Source organism: Salarias fasciatus, chromosome 16, assembly GCF_902148845.1.
Source record: "Salarias fasciatus chromosome 16, fSalaFa1.1, whole genome shotgun sequence".
In the NCBI taxonomy this organism is placed as follows: Eukaryota; Metazoa; Chordata; class Actinopteri; order Blenniiformes; family Blenniidae; genus Salarias; species Salarias fasciatus.
The window spans coordinates 22,333,328-22,357,424 of record NC_043760.1 but is presented as its reverse complement, the minus strand read 5'-3'; the positions used below and the strand labels follow the sequence as shown (position 1 = coordinate 22,357,424).

The 24,097-nt window shown below is 42.4% G+C and overlaps 1 protein-coding gene across 1 annotated transcript in view; it reads left to right on the top strand.

Annotated features, from left to right (window-relative positions):
- Positions 1–24,097, top strand: part of LOC115403191 (potassium voltage-gated channel subfamily H member 7-like) — a 39,215-nt gene that overhangs the window by 14,436 nt on the left and 682 nt on the right. The window contains exons 4-14 of the mRNA XM_030112023.1: positions 5,425–5,865; positions 6,960–7,171; positions 9,210–9,635; positions 12,878–13,277; positions 13,349–13,549; positions 15,782–16,036; positions 18,405–18,610; positions 18,699–18,786; positions 18,958–19,119; positions 21,079–21,235; positions 23,823–24,003. Of these exons, the coding sequence (XP_029967883.1) occupies positions 5,425–5,865; positions 6,960–7,171; positions 9,210–9,635; positions 12,878–13,277; positions 13,349–13,549; positions 15,782–16,036; positions 18,405–18,610; positions 18,699–18,786; positions 18,958–19,119; positions 21,079–21,235; positions 23,823–24,003 (2,729 nt within the window). The remainder of the gene's footprint in view (positions 1–5,424; positions 5,866–6,959; positions 7,172–9,209; positions 9,636–12,877; positions 13,278–13,348; positions 13,550–15,781; positions 16,037–18,404; positions 18,611–18,698; positions 18,787–18,957; positions 19,120–21,078; positions 21,236–23,822; positions 24,004–24,097) is intronic.

Sequence of the window (24,097 nt, the reverse complement as noted above, 5' to 3'; positions counted from 1 at the left end):
TGTTGGCCACCAAATGTCATGTCAGCATGTCTTGCGTGCAATAATTTCATTAGCTGAAAAAAAAAACACTGACATGTATACCATAGGTTTTTTTTGTAATTGGACATGCACATGGCGCACAAGTCGCACTATTCAAAGATTCCCCCCCCAACCCCCCCACCACTTCTTTGACAGCGGCCAGCATTAGATGGCTGGAATTGAGATAATGGCCTTCTACATCAGGCAGACACTAATTAAGCACTGGAGATTTTGCTTCCTGTCATGAACACTGCAGCTTCCAAACATGTTGCTTGCTTCTATTTCTCAGAAATAGGAAAAAAAAAAAAAAAAAAGAAAATGCATTATTCATGATGCTGGTACAATACAGTTTACATGTACAGCATTGAAGTACACTGTGTGCATGCACGATGGCGTTATGTAACGTTGTCTTCTTTAAAATGTTTAATTATTTCTGTATGTCGAAAGTGTTTCGGGAGAACAGTATATACCCCATTTCCCTTTTTTTTTTTTTTTTTTTTACTTGGATGTGTGTCAGGAGGTGTAAATGTCTATGAGACATCCGTGCTCCTCAGTGATTGGAGGCGCTCTGCATCTCCTCTCTGACCGGAGCTCAGCTATCCACTTCACTCAGTATGATTTCCTCCAGGGCACTGACATTCGGCTTGTGGTGTACCGCGTGTGCTCGTAAGTGTGTGTGCGTGTGTGCGTGCGTGCACGCTGTGTGCACGTGAGCCCCTGTGTTGCAAACATTGCTAATCAGAGTTGATTGCTTGTGACAGCGCTTCAGCGAGGGAACCTGTGGGTAAATGAGACAGATAAACACAAGATGTGACTTTAGATTAGATGAGTCAAAAAGACAAAGAGTCTTGACTGCACGCACACACCACACTTAAACTATGACCTGAGCATTGTCTTTGTCTTTGAGCAGCCCTGAAGTCACCGCACTCCAGTAAAGTGCGATCTCCACGCTGTGTTTTTGTCAATCTTTTTTTTTTTGTATCAAAGCCGCTTTCAGTCGCATTTTATTATTCATAGATGTCGTCGTTGAAATTGCTATTTCTCCATGTGTGCAGATGGAGATGATAGATGGTGATAGATGGAGATATGAGGAGTGTGGATGTTTGAAAGGAACACACATTTTTCAAACTGATTTTACTGCAAATGGCGGCAAACTTCCATGAATAATAAAAAAAAAAACTTTGCCAGACTTCAATATTAGGATCCTTCCAGTAATTATTTCAGGAGGCCATTCTTAGAAAGCATTGAGGGGGTTTATGGCGCATCACATTGGAACTATTCCAGGGTTGAGGTCATTAGTTTCTTCCATGAGGCCATCACTTATTATAATAGATATTTCAAATCTAAAGCATTTAATTAGGACAGTTCAGTCTTTGACAATAATATCTTAGAATGTGGGTTAGGAGACACAATTCGATGTGAGCTCACACACTTTGAAAACCACTGATTTACACCATAACTGTGGTGTAAAAAAATGTCTTCCAGGCTTTTAAACCAATGAAGAAGAGTGACAGAACTGTCTTTTGGTCGGAGGAAAAAGGGTTGCTGCTTTCAGAAAAGAACTTTATCTTTTATAATGATCATGGAGAACATTTCCTCGTAGCCTAGACCGACTATTTCACTGTAGCAGCCTTGAAAAGGTGTTTTTTTTTTTTTTTTTTTTTTTGGACATAGAGGGGGCTAATTATGATCCGTTGCTGACAGCAGGTTATAAGCTGGCAGGTGTCAACTCGCACAATGCTCAGCCTTGCAGAAAGTAATCCCTCTTTCCCCAGGCTGCCATTTAGAATACACTCTTCTCTAAATTCTGCATGCCTTCAAGGCACACAAGCAGAGACAGTAGTTACAAATTACTCAGCAGGGATACACGGCCCGGCTTTTTACAGTTCATCCTCCAACCAAATGCATATCATACAGTGTATTTCATAACAATTCACCTCCAGAAATCACTTTCTTCTCTGTGATTTCTGCCTCTCATGCTTTTTTTAACCCGAGTTATTCCAACTTGACATGTGCTGATGTATTAAATGCTTTGCTTCAGTGACTCCAGAGGTTTTACTCGGGTGTCACGAAGAACGTGGCAGACTTTAACAATGTGGTGATTGAGTGACGTCCACCAGTTGTGTTTTTTATCTGTCATTTTAACAACTTAAGTGTTTCTAATAACCCAGTGTTTCCAATTGTCCAATGGTCTTTCTCCTCATGTTGATTAACCTCATGTGCTGCACCTGTGCCTTCCCCTGCTTAAACCCTGCTGTTGGTTGCTCGTGTGTGTTGTCTGTTCATTGTTGTCTGTGTTCCTGACTCCTGCGTTCCTGTTATAGGAGTTTCTGCTTTAGACCTGTCACTGCATTTGAGTCCACACCTGTTCGGTGATGAGGATGCTGCATTTAAATTCATGCACAGACGGATTCTTTCCACTCCTAAGAATCCACTGCAGTGCCTGTATCACCAGCAACAGCTCCTGGGAATTTCCTGCTCAATATTTTGCCTTTTTTACCTTTTTTTTTTTTTTTTTTTAGCACCATGTGAAATTTCAATCATTACACATTTTGATGTGAAGCTAAAATTTCAAGAAAACATGTAGAGGCTGAATGCTTTTTCACCCATCTTCACACTAAAAAGCTACCATTTGCCTGTAGTTCCTCAAGACTCCACCAAAACACAGATAAATATTGTATTTCAGCCTAAAATACAGTAGCCTACAGTATGTAGAACTGGCTGCATGCAGTCGCTCTGAGGTAAAACAAAGCTGGATCCACAGTTAACGTTACTCGAAAGGCAAAATATAGCTGGAATGGAAAAGCGGTTTCTGATGTGTGAACACTATTTTTGAAGTGTCGTTGAAGCCCTTCATGAGTAGAGGTTATTTTTGTCAAACAAAAGCAATAATTTCAATGAAGAACCCCAACAAGGCTGTTAGAGACTCGAAGAAACATGCACGTTTTTAACATCACCGTTTTAATGAAATCACACTTCTGTTCAGAAATGTTCTTTATCGTACCCAAAATAGAGAATTATAGCGTCTCTGAACACGTTCAGTAATGGTGAGTCACTGTAAGGTGAGCCTCTTTGGAAGATTCACACTTTAGTGTCACATGAGAATCATTAGGGCCAAAAACATGACTTGTTAAGATCACATGAGCGGCGTGCGAGTCGCATCGCCACCACTTGAGGTGTGAACCGAAATGAGAGCAGCTCTGAAAAGATGTGAGAACAGCAGTGTGAGCTGAGGCCCGGTCCGGTTCTGGCAGTAGCATCGAGACCAGTGATTAATGTTAATATGGCCCGGTATGGGAAACAATTTTACGTTGTCTTCTAGGCTCATTTGATGAAATGATGAGTAGCCGGTGTCAATTGCTGTCAAACATAATCGCAGTTTGAGGGTTTAGTCGACCTACAAGTCAATACAGCTGATGAAGCCAGCTGAATGAGCCGCGGCAATAAAACGGGCAGTATGATCAATTTTCCTCTGCTTTTGACAACAGCTTGGCCCGAGAACTGCACCACCTCCCGATGTTGTTTACATCCTCACTAGATTTCTCTTGTGAAGCTTCACTCCAACCTTGTTGCTCTGCCAGAAAGAATGTGAAAGGAGCACACAGATAATCTGGATTCGTCAGGTAGAACTGAATGTATCTCGCCATCTTGAATAATGTTCTTCGTGGATAAAGGTGCACGGGAATGTGCTCTGAATGCTCCCAAGAGAGGAAACTGTTGGACAGAGCCAGATTACACGGGAGGATTATGCTGGCTTTCTGGCCTGGGAACACTGCGGGATCCCCCAGGGAGGCGGAGGTTGTGGCTTGGTCATCAGAGCTACTTTACTTGCATTGCTGACTCTCTGACCTTATATTCTTTCCTATTCCAGTTTTTAAAGGTTGTACTTTTCATAGGTGATGTGGTGTTTTACCACGAATGACATGGAGGTAGATGTGTAGGCGGGGGAAGTCGTCCAATATAAAGGATCATTGCAGCAAATGATTATGTATTTGGGAAAAGCAAAGTGTAATATAGGATACGGTCAGTCAACAGGGTACATCACAGAAAATATCTTAGAATAAAATCTGTAAACAAAAGCTTTTGCGAGCCAGTTGAGGAAATGCCGATTAGCACTTTAAACAGACCTCCTCATAAATCAATTCAATACATTTTTATTCATATAGTGCTGATACCAGCATAATCATCCCAAACTACCACATTATGCATAAATTTATTAACAGAACATCTTCTCATATCCTATATTCCATATTCATTAAGGCAAATGCACTAAATGGATAGCATTTATTATTTCACACATCTGTCAGACTTCTGCCCCTTTTAATAAATCTGCTTCCACGTGTGTGTGTATGTGTGTGTGTGTGTGCAATATCAAGTTTCCAGCCATATTAATACATGTACAGCTGTCATAGATCCAGCCCATTGTGTTAAAAAAAAAACAATACTCCTTTTCACATATATTTAGCTTTTTCACTGCTGATGTATGCCCTATATGTATTACATAATAGTCACAAGCATTTTTTCCGTCCAGATGCCAGCCCCCATGCAGAAGGAAGACAGTGAGGTTGTTCATGTCTCCTGGCTCGTAATGTCATGAGGTTCCTCCGCAGGAAACTTGTTGAGTGTCAAACCTCTATTGTAAGTGGCTGTAGTTGTAACATCAGCACATTCGGCCGGGGAATGGAAACAGATGGCGCTGATGTTATGCAAGGAGGGTGCTGAGGGACGGGCGCCTCACAAGTGAGACAGGGTTCGCTTTCACTGTCTCTCCATTGTTAATGAGACAAAACTCACACTCGGTACTGAAGGGTCATTAACGTTTGCTTCTCACAAGTGTGTTTGCCTCCTGTTTTTTTTTTTTTTTTTTTTTTTCAATTTTTTTCAAATTTTTGTGTAGTTTATTTTTTTATGCCGACTTAAGGATGAAAGTTCTGTCTGTTCAGTGTTGGTGTGCGATGGTGTGTGCCCCGTTCGCTCATGAAAAATGATCAAACTAACAGATTAATAAGAAAAGCAATCATGTAGAAATCAGCTCCTCATTTCATTACCTTTACGTTGAATCAGCATCAAGAAAAGTTGACTTTCTTCATATTGTCTTTTTGTTTTCTGAACTGCAACTTTACCATTACTGCTGATGTCAGTGGAAAAACCTGCACTGTAGAATAACATAGACAATGCAAGTGGTGCAAATTATGCAGCCAGTTTACATAAACAAAATTCTATATTGAGGGAAAAGAGTGCTGCTTTTCAGTTAATGAAAACCATCTAATATTTTTAAAGCTGAAGTCTGCTGTTCTGCTATCCCGAAATTAAAGGGTCATTATGTAAGAAAGCAAGGCGAAGCTCCTGGGAGAATACTGCTGCTGCACACTGATATCTCTCTTTACCGTCTTCCCAAATTTTCAGGGAGGAGTAGATTCTTCCGCTTCCGCCAGGCTGCCCTGAGCCTAATGAACACCAACAAGCAGTCTCTTCCACAAGAGGACCCGGACGCTGTGATGGTGGACTCCCCCAGAGAGGACGCCAACTCAGTGGCCATGGAGAGCTTCCCCTCTCCTACCAAGAGCATTTGCAGCCCCATTGAGGCCAACGACACGCACGCCCTCATTGGCTCGAGCCGCCACTCTTCCCAGGCTAGTATTGGTCCTGAACCGCTTGACCATTCATCGCCTAAACTCCCCTGGGAGAAGCTGTACCAGACCGAGCCACACCAGTCATCTACCTCCCTGTCGAACACCTTTCCCAGAGGCAGCATCAGCAGCATGAGGAGAGCGTCATCCGTCCATGAAATTGAGGGTTACAGCTCCAATTCTAAGGGTGTATTCAGGGATCGACAGACAAGTGAAGGTGTGTATTATAAGAGGTGCTTATAGAGTGATTAGTGTGTGTTGAGTCCATTCATTGTAATTGAAACAAGCATCTAGGATGGACTAATGTTGAAACTTAGAGACATTGATTCATTTTATTTCCTTAAAAAAAATGTTTCTAAATAGTTTCTTTGCGTATTTTCGGCCTGTCTATTAAATGCTGCCTTTAGACATTTGTAATCATCTCTGAGGTAAACGTGTTTTTCCCGCTGCCGTTTTTGGAGCGTGACTTTGGAGCAAAGCAATCAGCATTACGGCTCCTCAGAGATCCACTCCGGATAGGTCGAGTGGGCCCGTCGCTCTTAATTATTATGAAAGGCTCGTATGCTTATACTCGTCTTGACACATCGAGCGTCTGTAAAACCACTCAGTGCCGTCACATGGTGATCAGAACGCGGCCTTTAAAATGACCTTGCATGAACTTCATCCTAATCGATATAATCTATCAAAGCTTTGTTTCTCATTAGTCATAGAGTGTGAGAATATGAAAGAAACCATACTTCTTCCAAACTCTGTAGCTTTCTGTTTCCCTGCACGACTTTTCTACATAATTGTCCTGTTATAGCACACGCTGTGTGTTGGTCAATAGGAAGTATGTGTAACTGCAATTAAGAAGTTAAAGCAGAACTTAATTTCGAAACCAAAACTTAGAAAACTGTGCCTTTGAAACATTTCCTCCTGAAGCTTGCAGTTGATGTGAAATGAATATGAATGCAAGTTTCCACAAGCTGCCGAATGCATTTTTTCAGCACAAAGTAGCAGAACATTTTCTGTAGTTCCTCTGCATTAATGCCAGCATACATTAATTACGGTATGTACGGGTAGGGACGCCAGCTATAAAAAGATCTGTAGCTTCACTCAAATGTGAAAATATGAGCTGATAAATATGCATTTTAAACAGTCGAGTGAACAATGTAAAACTAGAAACTGATACATCAAAATAGGTTCTATATATATATATAAAAAATACATTGAAGTGGTTGCTTTGCAAAAATAGCTGCTCTGTATTAGTAAGTGAAGCAGAACGAGCGCACGATAGGGGGTATTAATGCGCTCTCTGCTCTGAATCACCAGGCCCTTTCAACCATGTGAAGTCCAGCCTGCTCGGCTCTACCTCTGATTCAAACATCAACAAGTACAGCACCATTAACAAGATCCCTCTGATTGCACTCAACTTCTCCGAGGGCGCTGATAAGAAGACTCACTCTCCGCCGACGTCCGAGAAAGCCATCATCGCGCCGAAGGTCAAAGAGAGAACCCACAATGTTACAGAGAAAGTCACACAGGTAAGGCAGAAACTCACACAGATCTCGCATCTCACATGCATCATGATCAGACCTGGGGCGCAATTCCTAAAAATCTTTTTGTTTTTTTTTTTTGCTTTGTTGTTATTTTGGGTTTGGATAGTGTAATAGATAATGCCCTTGTCACCGTATGAATAATTCTGGATGTACTTGGTGGTTTGGGTGCCACGCTTGTTGGATGGCGTGACACACTGATGCGCAGCATGTGTTACAAATGTTTTGCTGGCAGGTGAAAAAGAGCAGCTGGTGATCCCATGTGTTGCAGGGGTAACGCAAGGCCTGAAACGCGCCCGGCGTGGCCGTGACGTCAGGACTTTTGCTATGCAGAGAAAGCGACGACGGCTTAGAGGCAGAATGGTTACATTTATATGAAGACGTCTGACTGAGGAAGTGGGAGATGGAAAATCTCCATATTCATTTATTAAATGTGTGAGGTTCTGGTTCACGGCGCTTGAACAAACAGGAGGGATTCAGTTTCTTCCGCTGCATGCCATCAGGTAAACAATACAGTGAAATTCCCTCTGGGCCAGACTTAGCGACATGGCTAATGTCAACAAGCTAAAGACAGCTGAGGCCTGATCTACTGAAGGGTTTGCGAATACAGAAAACGGGTGCAAACTTGATATTGCGCTCACCCATGGCGATCTACTGAGGGAGAGCAGTGGGAACTGAGCCTTGCAGGGTAAACTATCAGTTTAGCACATTATACCTTCATGAATATTGAACATGCGTTCCAGATCGTTAAAAAAAAAACACTGGGAGGCGTTTGTGCTTGCAGATTATTGTGCGTTTGTAATAAGTGTAAACTGTTGGAAACAAGAAATGATACCATTAATTCTCATTTGAATACTGAGGTTTGCATGTGACGTCAGCCGAGGCGTGACCTGTTGTGTTCGCTTCTCGAGTGACAGTGAAATTGATCAAGTTGTGTACAGGATCTCAGTAAATCAGACCCAAGGTCTGATGGTTTTCATCTCGATTCCAAAAAAAAATAACATTTTAGCAAGTGAAGAAAGGAGCCTTCATACTTTTTTATGCTAAATCTATTCATTCAGACAAATGCCGTTCTTGGCTGTTTTTCCAAACGCTCCTTTCGGCACAGCTTTCTCATTCATAAATGAAGACAAAGCGTCACTGTTATTAAATGCTCTTTCTCCCCCGCTGACGTTCGGTTTGGAGGTTGGAGACACTCGATGTGAACGCTGCATCTGCTTCCTGGCTGCTAAGCATGGGGAAATCTATAATTCATGTGTTGAAGATAGGGGGAATGTGCCAAAAAGAATGGAAAGATGCTCTGGCCTCACCCTCACTGCTGCACTCCTTTCTGCCATGAGAGAGTCGTGTGTCTTGCTCTGCCACACGTTATTAAACCAAATCAAGGGGACAGCTTGACCTTGCTCTGTGTGATAAATTATTTACCGTACATTGTCAGTACATTTAATATGGGGGGGGGAATATAAAACAAATGCTTTTCCATCAAAATTCATTCGAGAATATTACGTTTTCTTACAAATTGTATTTATTCATCTTATAATCTTCACAGCAAAGTGTTTTTTTTTTCTTTTCTTTTTTCTAAGAGCAATGTATCGTACCCCTTGCACATGGAGTAAAAGGCAGTGGCAGTCACATTATTCATGGTGCTAGGACATCCGCAGTCCACTTGTCATACTAGACTGGCTGCATTTATCTAACACACTTTGACTGCAGAGGACACGTGGGGCCTCGCAGTTCAGTCCTAGAGGTGGATGAGCCGCTTGTATTCCCTCATGGAGTCGCTGCAAGAAATGCGAGACTGTTTCTAATCAAACTGTGAGGTGGTAATCATTTAAAGGCATCGGTATCAATTAAACGGTCAAATCAAGCTTCAATGTTAGCCGGAATGTCTGAGAAGTTGGCTGGAAATAAGCAGTGAGGGACATCAAAGCTTTTCTCTGAGCCGCTCTGGGAGGAACTCAGGGCGAAAAGTTAGAGGATCACTTTGTGAACTACAGATTTTGAACTTTTCCTCCCGCATTTCCAGGTCCTGTCACTCGGAGCCGACGTTCTGCCCGAGTACAAGCTCCAGACGGCTCGCATCGACAAGTTCACCATCCTCCACTACAGCCCGTTCAAAGCCGTGTGGGACTGGCTGATCCTGCTGCTGGTCATCTACACCGCCATCCTCACGCCCTACTCCGCCGCCTTTCTTCTCAACGACCAAGAGGAGCAGAAGAGGCGCGAGTGCGGATACTCCTGCAGCCCCCTGAACGTGGTGGATTTAATGGTGGACATCATGTTCATCATCGACATCCTCATAAACTTCAGGACCACTTACGTTAACCAGAACGAGGAGGTGGTTAGCCACCCAGCAAAGATAGCAATCCATTACTTTAAAGGCTGGTTCCTTATAGACATGGTTGCTGCAATCCCTTTTGACCTTCTTATCTTCGGCTCAGGATCAGACGAGGTACGTAATCTTTGATGCATATATTTTTACCTGATTTTTTATTTATTTTTTTTTCTCCCAGGGAGATTTACAGCATATCACACCAGGCTGGCTTGCACTGTTATCCTTTTTCTAAATCCAGACTTGTGCCCCTGGGCCACTACTTAAAGCCTGAATCTTTCTGTCTCGGCTCTGAAAGGATTACTTTAAATTGCATGTTTATTTTTTTCTTTTTTTTCTCTTTCTTTCATTTTTTTTTTCCATTTTTTTCTATCTCTCTTCTTTTTTTTTTTTTTTGAATGGTTCTCATTCTAGAATCCATTTACACGGATTAATGGCTTACCAAATGGCAATCAATGATGCATTTATGGGAAGGGCAGGCCAACAGGGCTATGCGCAGAGCTTACATGCAGATGTGAGATGGCCATTGGTAGGCTGGCTGCCAGGCCTGCTGGCTTGTTTGTTGGTAGGATATGTCCTCTAAGGCTCTGGATCCACTTCAGGGCTTTATCGTGCTTTGTAGGCACTCCATTACACCAGAAAAGCTCCTGATTATAAACCATAATCATCTTTTCCATCACTGCTGCTGTCACTGCCGCCGCCGCCGCTGCTGCTGCTTTGCCTTCTATTGCTGAGTCAGTTCAGTAAATGACAACAAATCAGAAAAGAAAATGGACATCTGTTTCTCTCGCAGCACAGCGGCAATCAAAATGGTCGTGGGAAATTTTTGCACGGCGAGCAACTCCTCATCCGCGCGGCGGCTTGCGACAGTTAACCTGATTTCCCTTGGAAAAAAAGCCAGTGAAGAGGAAAGAGTTGGCCATTTCTTTTCCAGGGCTATAAATAGGCCGACATGTACTGCGATGACATGTCAATACAAGGCTTCTATTTATAGCTTTCCCCCAACTTGGTGTTTATCATTTACAGACCGAGCGCGTGGAGCTCCGCTCAGCTACACCCTCATTCAGAAAATAAAAGCGGCCGAGACAGTGACAGATGGTTTTCACAAGGCTCATTTAATTTAGCAGCTTAATAAGACGGTTTTAACCTACAAGCGCTTAAGTAAACCTTCTGATTAGAGTAGGGACTATATCTGTAATAGATTTTCGTGTTTTGTTGCTTTCAAAACAACTTAGTCTTGCCAAGAGATTGAACATATTGCGAAAAAGAAAAAAGAAAAGAAGCATTATGGGAACCCGGCACCATGCGATGTTTTGCAAATAGTAATTATCACAAAAGTATTGGTTTTTAAATCAGCTCTTTTCATTGTGAATGTAATAGGGGGGAAGCTGAGTGCTTTGTCCCAACTTGAACCTCTTAACAGTGTTCCCATTAGAGATGAACAGAGACGGAGGGAATAGAGAGTCGTGCTGCACAGCCATATTGCCTGTGTGGATCCTTTAGTTTCCTTTAATTTAAATGTAATTATTGCTGATATTCAAATTAAGATAGTTTCTCCTTTCTAATGGAATGTGGTCAGCAGCATCTGCAATTAAAATGAGCCGTGGCTGTTGTAGTATCAACGAAGGAGCAAACAAATTCTGATTTATTACCAAATGTTTTAATAATGTGCACACTGACTCCCGAAAAGTTGTCGGCTGAGACCTTTAAAGTTAAATGCACAGCAAACAAATGACTCATAAAAAGTGTAGGCTAGGCTATTTTTTAAAGGGAACTGATTTATTTGATCGCCGTGTAACATTATGGTTTGAAATATCACTGAGCTCAGATTGCATATTCAACAACTGTGTTTTCATCAAACTGAAGCGGGTCCACAGGGTATAAATAATACTGCAGATTACTCACATTTTACTTTTTTTTTCAGGGGCTGCACAGTGTGTGTAGTCGTTAGCAGACTGACCTCATGCTGATGAAGTCCTGACTGGAGTCGTGTTCGACTTCAGGCTCTTTCCATGCAGGATAGAATAGAAGAGAACTTCTTCATATTGCAATCCTACAGGAGCACAAACAGATTTGGGTTGGACTCCCCATTAAAAAAAAAACGATAAAAACAACATACAAAAAGTCATATAATAATATGGAAATGTTTAAAGTGATAAATATTTAAGATATATTTCCAAACCCAGGCAGACATACTGATCCCCACCTGAAAGCGAGGGCAGTGCTTTGTTTGTTCTTCCTGAGTGAGCGAAGCTTTTCTGGCTCCCAAATAATTGCATTTCAGTCTAATAGGTGGCTCTAAAATGTCTATGTGTAAATGCGATTGTCTGTCTTTCTGAGTTTGCCCGTTTTCCCTTCGACCCGCAGTCAGCCGAGATCATCTCCGGCTCTCGGTAGCTTTACCTGAACCAAATCATCAACAGTTTTCTGTCTTTCTTATTGCAATAGGTGGAAAAAACACCACTTAAATGATACAGATTCCGTGCAGTTGTATTGTAAATAAACATACATTTATAAATACCAGCAAAATATGACGTATAACCCTGTGACTTAAGCCTTTCACGCTTCGCAAAGTATATGCAAAGCAGTTTTCAGCTCTTCTATAATTGACGTATAGATGTCATTACGCTTTTGAAATAAACATAAATTGCAGTGAATCACGTCTGTGTTGGGCTAGAACATCAAACACACACAAAGTATGTGCTTCATTAGACGGTGAGCCAGGTTCTAATGAACACGGCAGCGCTGACAGATCCCAGCGTCAGGCCCGGCTGGAGCCGGAGCAACATGGAGCCAGGAAAGTGCAAAAGGGGAGTAGATTGTTCACGCGTGAGATATGTAAAAGACTTACTGGTACGGCTGCAAGACACTCGCGTTCATCAGATAGTTTATCCGTGAACCCCGTTAGAAACGGTTTCGTAGTTTCTCATTTCTCCAAAATGAGTTCACTGGATTGAACACTATTAGAAACAAAAAAACAGTTTATGAACGAGGACGTGCGAGGATGTGTGGACATACAGAGACTTTACTCAAAGGGCATTCTGTAATTGTCAGGAAAATAAATGAGCGCGTTCTGGAACAAGTCGGGCGGTGTTGTTAAAAACCATTTCTTGATGGCGCAAACAAAACTCCGTGGGACCAATCGAGGGAGCGGTTACTCCGAGTGCAGGCTGAATTAATAAGGATTTATCTGTGTGCTGCTTCTTGGGAGTCTCTTCTCTGCTAATTTTCACTTTGCCTAAACAACAGTGGGAGTTGCTTCTCTTTTCACTGTTCAGAGAAAAGATGTAATGTTTCCTTTGTTTTATATGTTACCTCCTTAAGCCTCTTTCATGGACTTTCTCGTTCCACACGCTGCTTAGACCACCACTCTGATTGGCCTGCTGAAGACGGCCCGGCTGCTGCGGTTGGTGCGCGTGGCCAGGAAGCTGGACCGCTACTCGGAGTACGGCGCCGCCGTCCTCATGCTGCTCATGTGCATCTTTGCCCTGATCGCCCACTGGCTGGCCTGCATATGGTACGCCATCGGAAACGTGGAGAAGCCCTACTTGGAGCACAAGATCGGCTGGCTGGACAATCTGGGCGTGTCCATCGGGAAGAGATACAACTACAGCGATCCCAGCTCCGGCCCCTCCATCAAGGACAAGTACGTGACGGCGCTGTACTTCACCTTCAGCAGTCTGACCAGCGTGGGCTTCGGAAACGTGTCTCCGAACACCAACTCAGAGAAGATTTTCTCCATATGCGTCATGCTGATCGGCTGTAAGTATATCCAAGGAACCAGCCACTGGCGTGCGAAGAGACGCTGACCTTGACCTCTGTCGGTGTTTCAGCCCTCATGTATGCCAGTATTTTTGGGAACGTCTCGGCCATCATCCAGAGGTTGTACTCGGGCACGGCTCGCTACCACGCCCAAATGCTGCGAGTCAAGGAGTTCATCCGCTTTCACCAGATTCCCAACCCGCTGAGGCAAAGGCTGGAGGAGTACTTCCAGCACTCGTGGACCTACACCAACGGCATCGACATGAATACGGTAAATAACACATACCAGAGAAGAATAAACAACAGAATAGCTTAACTGATCACAAAAGTAATCTATAATCTATAATTGTATGTTCTAAAAAGAGCTTTCTTTCCTCCTGTCTGCTTTTCACCTGGATCTCTTCATTGGTAAGAGCAGGAGGTACTTATTTCTACTCCTTGGATGTTTCCATGTTAAATGTCTCGTGGTTTCAGCACTGTTTGAAATAAGAACCTTATGATAACTATTTCATCTTCATGATTGATTTATGAATGAATTTCTCGTAGATGAAGAAGTACTACTTTAGCAGGGTGCATGGAAGTCTGTATGGAATGCATGTCGTTTTTATTTGCAGTATTATTGTCACTTACATTCTCTGCAGTCCTTCTAATTCATTGATTTCATAGCTTTTGTTTGTGTGTATTGATGTTGACTGTATTATCTCAGTTCCAATAATTATTGATTGTTTAAGCATCAGTTTCTTAAAAAAATTTCAATGTTAAGTTTTATTTATTTGATGCATTACTTTCCAGTGGATTACTTTTTTTGTATATTCACAATTAAAAATCATGTTGTCTTCTGGAATTCAAGGTCCATTTAAATTTCACTGCAAATATTTCACAGCATGGATCCTGCAGATGCTTTGGTTTATAGCTCATTTTTCCTTTGGTTATCACTCAGATTTCTTGTTGTAGTAAATTTAACTCAGGCACTGTGGAAACATATACACTATATCCTGTTGGTTGTTACTCATAAATATTTACAGTGTGGGTCCAAAGGTCTGGGATATGTAGAAAATATATTTTCAATTAGTATTCAGATGTTTTTTTAACACAAAATTAGCCTAATTTCTCTTTAAACTATTAAAAATATGATGATGTCTGAATATTGATATGATAATCGTTATTTGTATTAATAAGAATGTGGATAACATGCGTCCCACACATCTGTGAAGGACCTGAAAAGCCCTGCTATTCCAGGGTGGTCTGACAACGTTCCCACGAGCCTGTGGCGATGTTCGGGATTCTGCACCCCTGATTGTTCACTGGGGTCGAGGTCAGGCGACCGTGGAGAGAAGTCAGCACTCTCAGCTCTCTCCGGCCTTCAGGAAGTTCTTCAAAGCCTCGGAGTGTGTTTCCAGTCATTATTTCCCTGCAGTATAAATCCTCAGATATCCCCGCCGCCATGTTTCACTGTGGCTTTGATATACAGCGGTATTATTCTCTCTCCTCTCTGTCTCATTACATTCACCCCTCCGTTACTGCCATAAATCTCAAACTCAGATTCTTTGGTAAATTGCATTTTTTTTCCAGTCATTCATGGTGAAATACGTCGTAGCCGAGGCTGTGTTTGGCCTTGCTTCCCCTCAATAGCCTTGTTTTGACAGGATTCTCACGTTACTCGATTCTCTCTGTGACGTGTTTTATTTCACTCTGTCTTACATCCTCTACATGTCAGTGGAAAAAGTTGCAAGGGTTCCGATGTTATTGATGGCAATGTGGATACAGGTAATCCTGAGAGAGAGATTGATAAAGTCCTGCGCTGCGCACGTTACGGAAAGATTCAGCTCCGTCATAATACGATGCCAAATCCCTCTCTGCTCCAAATCACAGTTTGCCTTCTGACACTCTGAATTAGTTCTCATGTCGTGTTTCCTGCTATCAGAGCGACACTGACTAAGCAATTTGCTGCTGGAAACTTGAGACACGGGCTGTTTTTATAATGTGCAAACAAAAGCTTCAGAGTTGGTGAAAGGTTGTAATGAGATGATCAAAGTTTGCTCAGTGTCAGTGCGTGGGGTTCTTTGCAAAGTCACTTAAATATTAAAATGTATTGTGCACAAGGCTTTAGATTACTTTAATATTATAATCTGCCTGATGTGTGTTTTGGATTTCTCAGACTTTTGGACTCACTTTAAGACGAAAATCAGTTGAAGCACAAAAGTCTTCATTTATATTTTTAATTTCCGGTATTGTTTTGTGTTTCAGTTGGGATTTGATGTATTTGTGTGTTTAGCGGCCTTTCATATTTCCATTTCAAATCCAGTTTCGTGCCGTACCCTCGTCTCTGTGCTGATGTCGAGCCGAGGAACAAATTCTCCTAGTCAAAGCACATTGATTTGAGCACTTTGCTGCACACAGCTTCCGCCACATAACCTCATTATCTAATTGATCCAAATGCATCCCTTTAAGGATGTGAAACTAATTATTTGAGCATTTTAACTCACAGAGTTTTCCTGTGCCGTAGGTATTAAAAGGTTTTCCTGAGTGCCTGCAGGCGGATATCTGCCTCCATCTCAACAGGAATCTCCTGCACAACTGCAAAGCTTTCCAAGGAGCCACAAAGGGCTGTTTGAGGGCCCTGGCCATGCGCTTCAAAACCACTCACGCTCCCCCGGGAGACACCCTGGTCCACAACGGCGATGTGCTCACCGCTCTCTACTTCCTGTCCCGTGGATCTATTGAGATATTGAAAGATGACATTGTGGTTGCTATTCTGGGTAAATATGATGTGTTGCTCATTATGCTCCTGTTTAACCAAAACTCAACCTGCTGAATAGAAGATCTATCAGCTGATTGTGTGTTAATGTCACCATTTTAGTTTTAACTCATGTTGTCTTCCTCGAATATTTAGAAAACGTGCTTGCTGCAGCTGCACTCCAGATGTTTAGTTTTTTATCATATGTGTATTACTGCCTCTGCGAATTTATTCTCCTCACAATTACAATTTAATCACATTCAGCGTAATAACAGAGTCGCATGGTTATTTTATCCCGTCCCACCAGTTAGATTCTTGGAGTACATTTTCTGACCATAAAACATTTATTCATACATTCGTTTTGCCACCGTGGGAATGTCAAATGATAGATTTAAAAACGTATACAAACTTTATTTCCAGCAGAAGAAGAATGTGAAACGTAACATCAGTCTGGCGCTTTGCAGCTGTGAAGTGTTTTAAATGTTAGAACTCCGATTACAGCAAACCCAGGGTTTCCTAACATAACATCAATCACATGAGTGTTATTTTATGGGGGCATGAAATCAAATTTAGATGATTCAAAGAAGCTAAAGAAATATGGTGATGTGTAAATACAGCCGCAAAGAAACATCAAGCAGAACTTTTTTTTGTGTGTGTGTTGCTTTGCAGCGATCACTTTGCGGTTGCGTGGCGGCATTTATTTGTGTTCGCAGTGACAAAACTAATGATGAAGACATTAATCAAAGAATTTATAAGAATACCATCCGTTTAATGGTTGCATTGAAGCAGTCGTGTTGTTGTTCTGCAGGACGGCTGTGATTATCTTGGGTCTTCGTCCACAGTCTAATGATAGCCACGCTGTTATTCAAGACTACAGCATTTCCTTTTGAATGATACTGCTAAAAAAAAAAAAAAAACCTAGTTGGAACCAGTACATTGTTCTATATAATGTAATAGGAAACTATTTTTAAATACAAATACAAAAACCTTTCACTTTCAGGGGGGGTATCGGTGTGTTTTCTGTGACAGATTTCAGGCTGTGACATTTCTATTAACTAGCTCGAAACGAAAGGTTGCCCAGAAATTTCGAAGAACACAGAAGCAGCGTGTATTTTTCACGGTGCCGGAAAACGAGTTAAAGCAGCTGCGGCCGAAGCAGCCAGTTTCACATGTTGTTGTTTGCCTTTGCAATGTAAGGACTCCGAACGCCGGCTCCCGTTATTGGAATAATCAGCGGTTATCTGTTTCTCGGTGGCTGAACTGTAACCAGGTGCTGCCGGCCAGGCCGGGATAAGATAAGCCATTATTCATGAGACGAATGCTCTCTAATGCTGCACCTGACAGAATGAGGCTTAAGCTTATAGCAAAAGTTGCTGCGTCATGCGAAACGCATGATTAACAAGCAGGAAGTCATAGATCCGCCCATTTATATTTGATATGAACAAAAACCCCCCCATCAGCACCTTTTTGTTCCAGTTTTTTTTGGAGAATCTTTGCTGTAGGATTTGTCTGTTTTTCGCTTGCTGAACGGTAACGCTCGTCCCGGAGCGGGAAAGCATTTTTCAGCAGTAATGATATTGACTCCAGCCAGGCTGTTAGCATTGTTCTACAGGTGAGGAATTAGTCTGTTCCACTAATGGCGATCTTAAATCCTTGCGGTGCGGAGCTGCCGGTGGGGGGGAGACGCGCCGCTCCGTGTGAGGTTTTCCCTCGGAGGTAGAGAGGTGTCCGAGAGGCTCACCGCATCGTATCGCTTTACCCGGAACCCCTGCTTGCACTGTTAGCATTTAGCGAACCCCCCACACCAAGAAAGAGATTCATCACGGTGGCCTTTAAACCAGAACTTTGGTCGTTTGCAAGATGAGCCCTTATATCAGCCTCTTATTCCTCGGTTTTGGCGACTTGAGGACCGAAGTTTGCGGTCTTCATTATCCGATCGCCGTTATCGACACAGATACTTCCTTTGAAGCGCACCACAAGTAAAGTGTGTCAATCACAATCAAACCCTCCTCTTCCCTCCTCACATCAAAGTCGCTTTGAGTTAGTAGTTATTCCTCCGCATAAATAATGGATCAAAGACGGGGAGACAAGTGATATACCGGCCTTGGGAGAACGTCGAGGCAGAGAAGGGAGGCTGTTTGATTTTCATCATCCACAAAAACAAACACGTCTGGTGCCCTTTGGTTAAAAAATTTTTTTAAAAAAACCCCGAAGAATACACAACGCTGATTCCTGCCTTTAGTCCACATGGCTCATTTATGAACACACAGCAGGAAGGAAAAAAAATTAAATAAAACAGCGCTGTGACAGCGCTGTTTTATTTAATTTTTTTTCTTCCTGCTGTTTAACCTGTGGAGACGATGACTCTTCCACGTGTCTGTCGCCGCCAGGGAAAAACGACATCTTCGGAGAGATGATTCATCTGTTCGCCAAGCCCGGGAAGTCCAACGCCGATGTCCGGGCGCTGAGCTACTGCGACCTGAGCACCATTCAGAGAGAAGACCTGCTGGAGGTGTTGGACATGTACCCGGAGTTTGCCGACTGCTTTTTCAACAACCTGGAGCTGACCTTTAACCTCAGAGATGAGTCGGCCAGGGTAGGCAGCGAGGAGACACTTTTAATTCCCGTTATTAATTAATTTTGAGGTATCCAGAACATTTGAACATGACTGTGTCTTTTCGCAGCCGTCTGATGGCCAAGAATGTGATTCAGACGGGGAAGGCAATAAAAACATGAAAAGAAGAATCTCGTTCACACCCGATCTACCTAGAGGTCAGTCGGAGTGAATCTTCTGTAACAAATCTTTTCTTCAGCACACTCTGTGCTCTCAAATGACGTCTTTGTTATTGCTCGGCGGCTGCTGCTGGCTGAACTCACACGCCGCTCTCTGAGGAGTCGATCGCGGTGTTGTTCCACTGACTCCTGTTGATTGTCGTCCCACAGGAGAAAACACCGAAGCGGTTAAAGATACTGAGGGAGGAAAGGAATCTAACCCGTGCCTGAAGAGGTCCTCGGTGGCCCTGGGACCCTCGACGCTCAACGTCCCCGTCCTGGATTCAGATCTGATCGTCCGGGACAGGATGGAGAGGAGACCCTCTTTTGAAGGTGAGAACTGATGAGAGACAGCGGGTCTTAAACCAGACCGGTCAAGATCTCCTCAGGCTCCCGGTTCTAATTTAAGCACACACACATGAGTTTAAACTCTTCTGCTGAAATGCTGCACATCAGATTTTAATAGTGGAAGACAGGATGTCAGACGTTTGGAACCGTATCAAGTTAACGTCGACTATTTTCTCCTCCATCTCTGCAAACTCTGAGTAAATATTATTCAGCTTTCCTCATTAAGATGAATGAGGATGCTGCGTTTTTAATTGGGAAAATGTTGCTTCTTGTACACATCAGTCAGACTGATCCCAGAGGAAAAGCATAAGCAATCACAGCTCGGTGCGATAAAAATACAGTGAATGAATTGAACGGCAGCGTGATAAAGGAAGGAATCACCACCAATCCTGTTGTTGTACAGTCAGTAATTGTTGAGCAATAAAATCTTCACAAGGTTTTTATGGCTCATATCAGCCTATTTTACTGCTCCTTTTTATAGTCTAATACAGTTTGATACCAGCCAATCAAATACAGACCTACCTGTAGCTTCGGAAATTACATGTTTTCTTGATTCATGAGCAAAGCTTTAAACAGGCGCTTTTGCAAACAGACGCAATTCAGTATTTTTAACAGTAAATGCCATGTTTCTGGGCTGAAGGTTTTTATTTTAGTAACTTACAATGGTGCATATCATATATGACCACTAGATGGAACTGTTTGACAGCAAAGTGTTGCTACAGTACCAGAAACTAGAAAGAAAAAGCTTAAAAATGGCAATCACAAGCTAAAAGCAGAGGTTCACAGATGGTTTTGAAACTGCAGCTGCTAATCGAGGCGTATTAGCAGTGCAGTTATCTTCATGCAGCTTATGTTTTTCTTCTTCTTCTCAATGAGACATTTTTAACAGTAGTGACCTGCATATATTCAGGTGCAATTTATGAAAATACTGTAAGTTTTGTTTATATTTATGACCTTATGTGGGTCAATAAAAGAAAGTGATTGATTGATTTCCAGTTTACAGTGAAACCTGTTTAAAAGAAAATAATTAATAAGAAAATCTTTGTACAAAAATTGTACATCAGTTCTTCTGTAGGGAGCACCAGAGAGCTTCGTGTCGAGTTCAGCAACAGCATAAAATAGTCTGTATGCCAGGAAAAGACATTTTCCAACATGTTTTTTCCCCCTTGGTTTTTTTTTTCTAGATGATAAAATTATAATTACTGGGTAAAACTATTAATTATTTCATTAAACCAACTTTTATAGAACTCAATTAATTCCCTTGGATTTATATGACATTACAAATATGCTTTAAAGGAAACCAATAGGTGTAACAGTTGCAGACTAATCATAACAGCATGGCAGATATTTCTAATTAAAAGGAAGCAACCAGCACAAGAAGGGTAATTCTTATTAATGGCCATGTATCTGTCTCTCTCTATCTCTCTCTGAGGAGCGTCTCGTCCTTTGAAAACCCCTGCCTGCAATACTTGGAAGAGCACCATAACTTAGCATAATTTAGAAATTACAGCGGGGATTTACAGGATTTATATCGACGTTCGCCCAGCAAATGCCGATAACCAGCAATACGATGAAAATTGTTTATTGACAAATTGAATCTGTGCCTAATCGATACAATTGCAGAGACAACAACGTGAGATAGCTTGATTACGGAATGAAGCATCTCCCCTTTGAAGGCAGGAGGGTTCAAACGTATCACTGGAGAGCAGGCTGAGCACGAGCATGTGCCCAGCACAGATAACAACAGGCTTGCTTTCCTACAGGAAACCATTGCAATAATAATTCTCCTGCTACAAAGCCTTGATGAATTGCAACACCAATATACACACAGCGCTTTCCTAAAGATTAATTGCATTCCGCTTCAGTTTCCTTCTTTCCCAGTGATAATGTCGTGGTGACCCACATGTGAGGATGTTAAGTTTGCATGTTGGTTTCGCTCTGCAGATCTATGCTGTGATAAATGGGCCTGTAAGAAGCCCACAGACTACCTGGATGAGTCAGCACAGTTCCAGGACCTGAGAGAGGATGATAATTCTGCCAGTGAAATCACGTATGGAGAGGTGGAACAGCGCTTAGGTCAGCTTCAGGAGCACTTAAACAGGTACGTGTTTTCAGAGTCCCCATGCTGAGTCCCATAAACTGCCACCCTTCCCCATGTGAATTCCACTGCTGCTTTCCATTCTTAACATCACGTTCTTCAAGTCTGAATTCTTTTTTTTTCATCTAATCGTCGAACCTGTTGTGCACAGTGTGACATTTCACCGGATTTTCCTGCAGATTGTGTCATTCTGTAGTAATGGCTCATTTCATCCGTCCTCATCGAGGTTAATTGTTGGTAAATGTGACTGCAGCAGCACTGAGAGGGTGTGTGTGTGTGTGTGTGTGTGTGTGTGTTTGCATGGATTTGAAAGTCTGTATCTCATCAGGCAGAACAGGTGAGGTGCAGAATGATGGATTGTTTAGTAGTCGGTGACGGTAAACGTCTCTGTGTGGAGGACGGGTCTGTTTATGAAGGGCTCTGCCACCCTCACCACCCCCTGCAGGTCCTCACAGTGCAGCAGCTGGTCATAAATAACAATAGCATACTTTATATGAATACTTTCTGAGCTATTTGCCTCATTCTCAGAAGCAGATGTGGAATATGTTATTGGAATAAGAGTGTAACACAACAGAGTTAATGCTGAGAGAGATGTTTCTGTTCAGCAACAACCACAATGGTAAATCAATAGGAAGGAATGATTTCCAAAAAGCTTCACATTTTCCCTCTATTAAATAAACTTTTACCCTGAACAGACAGCAGCATTATATATTTGTCGTTATTTCATCGTCACAGACCGGCTTTAATTTGTGTATGGCACTGTAATCTGTGATCAATGATCGAAAAGCCGATTGTTTCTTTTAACATCTGATACGCTATCTGGGCTGCATTGTGAGTTCCAAGGTGGCTGTGGAAGATTTGAAAATCGCTGCGTCATGTTTTTATCGACGTTTTACAACTCGCCTCAACCTTTCTTTTTTGGAATTGATTGGAGCTGCAAATGTCTCCCCTCAGTGCACTTCACTTGCTCTGTCTCTAATATAGCGATCACACATCCAAATCTCATTAGTAAGCCATAGCCAGCGCTAATCTGATGTCTGACATGACAGAATCTGGGTGTGTCTCATGGTGGCTTGGAGCATGTGACTCACTCTGGCTTTAAATAGAACACAGCCCTTTGTTTTGGATGTTTAGTCAAGCTTTTATTGTTTCCTTGTCTTGTAAAAACTGAGCAACAGAATGTATATCACCTTATCCACACTTCCAGGCTTTCTAGTAACATTCTTAAGAAATCACATCGGTAAATCTGCAATTATCCTTATTTACCTGTCGTCTTCTAATTACTCGACTAAATCTACTTTGTGGTTGTGCAATGACTTTTTTTTTTTTTTTAAGACACTCCCTCCCACACAGCTGAAAGTAAGTTACGCAGAACGTACATGAGTAGGTGGAGGACGGCTACCGGCTGGCAGAATCAGTTATTGGACTCGGAGTGGGAGGCTGGATACACTGGAAGGAGGATATGCCACTGTAGAGCCGGAGCATATTAAAACTTGAGCATCACTTATTACAGTTGTTTTGAAAAGTACTGTTCAGAAAGCCCGAACTGTGTTAGAGAAAGTGTGCTTCAGATATCTGGTAATGAGAGAGAATAAGCAGCAGGCCGCCGACAACCGGCGTCTTATGATTTCAGAAATAAACACGTGACGTGAGCACACAGAACACACACTTTCCTCTCATTATTCTCTGCTGTGGAAAATGGCCGGAGTTTCAACAACTTACCTGCAGCCTCCTCAAACCGGCGGACAAATGAACAGCGGGGGGTATTTTTATCTGGAATTATCTCAGAGTGAGGGAAAGCATCAGGGTGCCTGAAATACTGGGCTCGCTCATTTTATCAGGCACAAATAAGACATTTCATGCACTGCACTGTACCTGAGCTTTTCCTTTTTTTGCTTTTTTTTTTTTTTTTTTTTTGACTAATGCTGGCTGCAGGATGAGCAGAGTTTCCCTGCCGTTCTGTGTTTTCTGTGGCTTCGACTCCTTTGAAAGCATATGACAGGATAAAGCGACTCATGAAGATAGCCAAGAATATTTCTGCTTGGACTTTATCATCCGTACTATTTGTTCTTGGGAACATAAAAACACCTACAATATCTCTCAGTATTACACAGGACGCAGGTAATTAAAAGTTTTTTTTTTTGTTGTTTTTTTCAGCATCACTAAATTCTCCCGACCCTCCAAATATAGCACTGGGAGGAAATGCGGTCGTAATTAGATTGACCAAAATGAGTATGATATAACCGCTTCCACTGTAAATGCTAAAGTCACACCTCCCACACAAAGCTCATTATCACTCCTAGCAGGAGCGGTGTCTTTCATCCACTACTTTGGTAGAATGTGTTTCCACACCTTTATCGCCTCTCCGCTCTGTCCACTGCTGAGGAGCAGAGGCTCCACCTAGTGCTCAGCCGGCCGCCGCAGAGCGCCTTTCCTGTCATTATCACACTCAGTCGGGATCTCACTTGTCAGAATTAGGCACTCACCTGGTCGTCCCGGGTTATGCTGGGCCTTTTTTTTTTTTTTTTTTTTTCCTTCCCTGTCTCTGGCTGTTTCGCTCACTTGAGTTTGTTGTCGTTCTTTTTTTGAGGCTGGAGTCTCAGCTGATCACAGACATTCAGACCATCCTGCAGCTGCTCCAGAGACAGCCCACCCTGGGACCTCCGGCCTACAGCACTGTGACCGCCAGTCCAGACTATCACAGGCCCGCTGTGAAGGTTCAGCCCGCTGCTCTGGCTGCCAGCCATTTCTTCAGCCATACAGGAACTCGAGTAAGAGTCTTCTTCACTCTGTGAGGTTTTCGAAACATTTGAATTGTGATAAATTCAGAATGATAATGAGGATGATAGTGAAAATATTTCGTGT